Here is a 6,172-nt window from a genome sequence, read left to right as displayed (position 1 = left end):
AGACAGCTTAGACACGCCGTTTCACGATAGCCTGGGCTTGTTGATTCAGCTAGCTGGGGGCCGCCAATTTGAGACAGCTTAGACACCCCGGTGATTGTTTGTTACACAGGGTGTTCATTTTTCCCGGATGTTTCAATACACTGTTCCTTTATCAATTTTTCTTCTTGTACATCATTTATCCTTAACATATTAGGATGACGTACTCAATTGTGCACGGAACACCATTTAAATATACCTGGTTTGAATCTGTTGTAGCTCTGATTGCAGATAATGATGCCTGAAGAGTAGATTAAGCCTTTGAACTAACCCTTAAAGCACAAACATTTATAAAAAATGTGTTTGGTTTGGATCTGGGATCCATGTAAGCTCAATGTTTTGGAACAGAATTGAAGGTTCAAATTGAACTGCAATGGTGCTCTTTTAATACAGGGCACAAGGATTAAGTCCAAAGAGATTGAAATTATGTCAGACCAGTATTTGAATAAGTGAAACAAGCCAAGCTGAACTCTCTCTAAAATGTCTGTAAAATGCAACAAGCATCACCCACTATTTTTGTGAATTAATTTGAATGAAGTTTTACTCACTTCACAAACTTAGAATAGTGTGTGTTATAGCTTATCAAAAATTATTGGCCATTACTACATGAGCAAACATATCTAAAGACCTTAGCCTCAGGAACAAGGTGAACAAAGCTCTTGTTATGAGTCCACAGGGCTTTATTGTATGGCTTTATTGTATGTACATATGTATGAAACTGACCATGCCATTGTCAGCTTTAAACAAAATATGTGTCCATAATGATGGAACAAGTTACTTACCGCTCGGTTCCTTTTTGCTTGTGGCTGGCTGGGCTTGCTCTTGTTATATTGAAAGTAACAAAGGTGGGACTTCATGAAAACTGTCAGGGTGTCCATTAAACCCTCCATCCAACGTAATGCCACGTTTTTGTAATCACGCAACTAAAGTACCAAAATCGGAGTCCAAAAATCCTTTTGAGTAATAAAATAGTAGTCCCACACGATGATTTGAAAGACGATTTCACTACAGATTTTATGGGGTTAGGGCGCCGTCACCCAGGTCAGGTCCGTCCTTGGCCAGTACAACCAGTATCAGGAAGGATGTCCATGTAGAATGGGATGCCAACTAGAGTGTGAACTCTCACGGTGTCACAGTTTCTTGACCCTTCAATAACCTTTCATTTTCGTAGTACTGGGGATAACATTCCCTGCAGCGATTAGAAAAGCCCGTGGAAAAAAAAAACCCAAAAAATACTTTCCCAAAATCCCCCCCCCTCCCCTTCGATTATAAAGAAAAGGAAAGTATACGTAACCATAAGTTATAAGTTATGAGAGAAACAGAAAAGGGTCCAAATAACATAACGGCTAAAAATGTTCTAAACGTGAAAAATAGTCTAAAAAATGTGGAAAATAATTGGAATAGTGAAAATTTGGCCCAAAATTGTTTTCGGCCAAAAAATCCAACAGAATTAAAAACATTCAAATTTTACCCTTTTTCGAGGTCTAGTTTTGACTTTAGCTTGTGAATTTAACACGATAAAGAGAACGCATTTTATTAAGTTAATAACCGAGTACGCTAATTATTCTTCCTCTCAAGATCTCAAGATGGTCCATGCTCAAAAGTGCAAATCTAAAAAACACGGTCAAGTTTTGTTCCCCCCACTTCGGGTGGCCTTTTACTTTTGAACCGCACCATATGTCTCTTTCATGTGTTGATTTTTGATAGAAAACTCAATCTGATTTAACATTTCATCGCATTGTTGGTCATATAGATATATAACGCCATATTATTTGTCCACAGTACTAATCAACGATGAACAGTTAGTTACTACCGAAAAGTGTGACGGGAACAATGTGAACTTTTTGTTAACTTTACACAGTACTGTAAGCTGGCCTTAGTAGTCCCGATCGGGGAAAAGAGCACAGGGCAAGGCATTTCATCCGGAAGCATTTTTGGGGCCAAGTGCCAAGTTGGGCGGGGAAAATGAAACTGAATTTCGAGCCAGGACCTTTATTTTGAAGCACAAATGTGAAAGCATCAGATGAAATGTCTCTCATTGCCAAGTGAGAGATTGTGCTAGCTTCCCTCAGTGAAACAAGGACTTGAGAAGTTCTCAAACATGTGAACGAGTAGTGCTACTGAACATGCTCGTGGATCGATCGCCTTTGAAATGTGATCTTGGTTCACACCGGTCTGGTTCCTAGTCGTGATTGGTATTGACCAGATCAGTATTGCGTTTCCGCGGGAGATATGGCCAACCAGGTGCCGTTTTTAGAGGCAGCCATGGCCATGGCGGCCATGATGATTGTTCTGATCTTCGTCCTGCTCATTTACTGCTTTATTCCGGCTTATCGTACCTTCAAGCGACGGCAAGAACTCATCGAAAACTATTGGGAGATTGATCCCCGATGGAGTGATGACAAGTTCATGTTCTCTCCTAAGCTTCCCAATGATTATATGAAGGACAAGAAATATTCTCGGTATGCTTGCAGTCGATCGTCAAGGTGAGAACTTCCGGATTTATGAGCAAAGATATTTTGAGGTGCAAATTATAGGTTCGCCAAGTGAAATTTTGAATGAGTCAAATGTAGCCCTATGATGTGCAGTTCTGAAAATTGATTTGCACAAGTGGCTTGAACGCTTTATCAGTGAAGCATTTGCTCGAAGTTGGGCTGTATGAAACCCGAACGGTTTTTGATCCACCTAGAGAAAAGAAAGGAAAATGATAGGAGCAAATCTGGAGATGGTCTGATTTGGGATAGATGCGAGAACCGAGCATTTTTACATTGAACGAGCCCTAAATGTAAGTTTCATTCAGGTTTTGGGAACGCCCATATAAAAGGGAATATAAATCTAAATTCAGATTAGGATTCCAAAGATAATTTGAGATGACACGTAAGCAGGGCTTGAACAGTTACCGACAAAAATTAACGCGTAACTATTACCGTTACTCTTTAGAAAAAGTAACGCGTTCCCGATAAGTTTTTAAAAAGGTAACACGTTACTGGTACTTTTACAGAATAAAAGAGGGGCTAAGACGGCAAAAAACCTTCATACGATATTTTATCGTTTAGTAAATGTAAAGTGAAACAAATGCCTCCCGTGGTTATGTAATATTGTGTTGGAAGGGTGATTTTTACAGAGGTTGTGGAAACCCTCAAAGGATGACAGGATGACCTTGACTCTGTTGACATTGTGTAGCGATTTGTTGGTTGCAAGTTCATGGAACCGAGTAATTTGCACATCACAAGGTCCCCTTTCCGGGAAATATTGAATTATTTGAAAAGAAAGTTTCCTTCAAGAATAGCCAGGCTTATTTCCAACGAAATTGGAAACGGACGGTTCTTGAATATTTCTGCAACGCTTATCCAAAGATTAATATAAAAAGTGGAAAGGAATAAAAATGATGCACCAAATTAAAACTGTCAGGTTGTTTTGTTGCTGCTCCGTGAAAACAAAATAATGCATTTTTGATGAGAACCATCCAGAAAACGAGTGATACCAGTATCATGTCAAGAAAGTTTTCCTTTTGTCCCCTTTTTATGGATCGTTTTGATCAGTCCAACTTTTGATTCCATTGCAGCGTCCGCACACAAGCCACCGAACTGACCGAGATCTTGGAGTTTTCCTCCGTGGTCACCATTCAAGAGGAGGATGAAAGTTCCCCTCCGGAACTGGAAGAAATCCCACCGTCAATGCTAGTTGGACCCTCCAGTCAGTTCCACGACCTGGAGCAGCCTCCGGTTGTTCCAGTCACAACAAGACGACTCAAAAAGAAACCAGAGCCACAACAAAACCCTCACGAAAAATCGGCCAAGTCTGTCAATCAGACCCCTCCGTTGATTCCAGTTCAAGTTCCTGCTCCAGTTCCTGTTATCAAGTGTCCCAGGATTGAGAGTGAGAAGCTGTCTCCGCCCAGAAAGGGATCTTCGGCCGAAAGTACGGTCACAACTGAATCCGAAGTGTCTTCGAAGAATTCCATGACCTCAAGGACCTTGCTAATTTCCAAAGACGTCGTTCCCAAGAAAGTCCCACAACCCCAGCGATTGAACCAGGTACCGAAACCCAAACTCGTGACTCCTCCTGTCAAAGAGGTCACGCCCAAACCAACCCCAGCTCAAAGTATGGTTGCGAAAGGTGAAGGTCCGACGCTCAAGGCTAAACCAGTAACCAAGCCCAAGAAAAAGAGGACCGCCATTACGACAGCCATTTTGGATAAGAAAAATCAACCCAAAGTTTCAGTTCCATCGGCTGGAACAACGGCCAACGAAAAAGTGCCGTCCAAACCACCCAAAAGCTCTTCTGTACTAATTAAACCCAAGTCTTGAGTTTGTATAAGGAGTCTTTGAACCAAACATCATTATAACACAAATCGACGTTCAAGCCATCGTTTTATTGCAGTTATTTTTTCACCGGATTCATCAAGGCCATAATAGTATCAATTTGGGATGAAATGGCCGTGATTCTCTTAAAGAATTGACCGCCGAGATAGAATAGGTAGCTTAATATCAATACTATGAATATACTCCAAGGGCCCTCCCATTTCCAGACGCTCAGGAATGCTGCTGATACCATGAATATTATCCACATGGACCATTCCATTTTTGACCTCTCCAGTCTTAGAACATCTCGTAATTGCGAGTTTAAACGGTTCAATGTGTCCACGTCATAAGCCTCTGGTTTATCATACGCAATGTCTTTTTGGTCTTGAAACTTGATTTGAGCCCATACGCCTTCATGGTCTGAATAACTGAAAAGCAGAAAGTGTTATCAATCCCCAGACCAAACACAGAATCGGGATCCATCTAATAAATAGTATGTGCAATAAATTGAAGGGAACGGCAAAAGTACTTCGAAAGATGTTACTCATATGGGATCAAGCAAGGACGATGTCACGACTGGAAGTGGTCATTTTGAGCCATCCTATGGGTCGTCTGAATTTGTGAGCCCTCAAACTCAAAACATATCAAAGCACTAAAAGAATGAACTAGCACCACCATGGTGAGATCGTGCAAGAATTATGGATCGTACCAAGGGGGTGCTTTCCTTTTGATGTTGTGCTCATCTCGTTACTGATTTTAGAGATAGTATATTTGCCTCTGACCTGCAATTGAGCTCGAGTCTGTCCAACGCTCCTGGTCAAACATAGTCCCAAATGTAGAATGTATGTAGTTCGTAAATCGGGTAAGATTCAAGATAGCGTGCCTAGAACTGTAAGGTGGCCCTACCCAAACCCCATCCTCTGTCTAGAGGTGACGTCATCTTTAGATTAGAGTATCTTTGTTACTGTAGAACCTTTCTTGAGATTTGGTATTCGTATTGAGCTGATCGTATGGTGTGGTGGTCTCCCAATCATTCAGCTTGGTTACCTGATACTCTCTCCAGAGATTTTGGAACTCAATGGATTTTGACAATGAGTGGTTATCACTTTCGTGTCTTCGTTAGTGCCAATCATAATGTAATCGATGGTCACTGGTCGTTCCTTGGGACTAGCGTATGTGTTCCATTCTGCATTGTAACTTGGTTTGGGTGTCTCATTGCCCCGAGCATCTTGGAGACCGCTCATTTTGATCAATATTTGGTGTGGGAGGTCCTGCGGTTCAGTGTTAAAATCCCCAGCATAAATTACAGCATCAACCAAATGCTCCTTTGATTCAATCTCTTTGATTCCTTCCAATGCTTGGCAAATACGATCGGGGAGGAATTGGTCATCGTCCCTGAAACAATGACAATTAATGTGAATTGGTCCCTGGAGTGGATTATAACGATTATAACAGATGGTCAGTTTCATTTACCGGTTGTATTCGGCATGGAAATGAGACGTGCAAATCAAGACCTTGAATCCATTGGGCAATTCGATCCATGCTGTTCCAATGCCTGATCCACACCAGCTATCTCCATACCAAATTTGATGCAAGTACCCATTCATAGAGAACAATTTGTAGCTTGGATCTTGCAGAGGATACTTGCTTAAAAGAAGCAACCCTGTACCAATCAGGCCGCTAAAACAAGTGGAAGAAACCATAATCTATCTTTCCTGACCGAGGTAAAACACTGTCTCTCGTTGTGTCCCGTTACCCTTGGAATTCCTTTGAATGAGGGAAGGTTTCTATGGAGCGTTCCACTATTTTTGTACGGTCACTTTGGAGCCAGA

The 6,172-nt window shown here is 41.4% G+C and overlaps 1 protein-coding gene across 1 annotated transcript; it reads right to left on the bottom strand.

Annotated features, from left to right (window-relative positions):
- Positions 1-4,392: 4,392 nt before the first annotated feature.
- Positions 4,393-6,172, bottom strand: LOC131891014 (putative neutral sphingomyelinase). The gene is made up of 3 exons (XM_059240491.1): positions 5,814-6,172; positions 5,388-5,735; positions 4,393-4,768 (listed from the first exon to the last, which is right to left on the bottom strand). The coding sequence occupies exons 1-3, from the start codon at positions 6,041-6,043 to the stop codon at positions 4,420-4,422; spliced, it is 927 nt and encodes a 308-aa protein (XP_059096474.1). The 5' UTR covers positions 6,044-6,172; the 3' UTR covers positions 4,393-4,419.

This window comes from Tigriopus californicus, chromosome 11 (assembly GCF_007210705.1).
Source record: "Tigriopus californicus strain San Diego chromosome 11, Tcal_SD_v2.1, whole genome shotgun sequence".
Lineage (NCBI taxonomy): Eukaryota > Metazoa > Arthropoda > Copepoda > Harpacticoida > Harpacticidae > Tigriopus > Tigriopus californicus.
This window is presented reverse-complemented; position numbering and strand designations above follow the sequence as displayed.

Coding starts and splice junctions, on each gene's coding strand:
- LOC131891014 (XM_059240491.1), bottom strand. CDS start 6,043: ATGGTTTCTTCCACTTGTTTTAGCGGCCTGATTGGTACAGGGTTGCTT. Junction 5,736..5,813: donor TTCCATGCCGAATACAACCG/GTAAATGAAACT, acceptor TCATTGTTTCAG/GGACGATGACCAATTCCTCC. Junction 4,769..5,387: donor ATCTCTGGAGAGAGTATCAG/GTAACCAAGCTG, acceptor TCTGCTTTTCAG/TTATTCAGACCATGAAGGCG.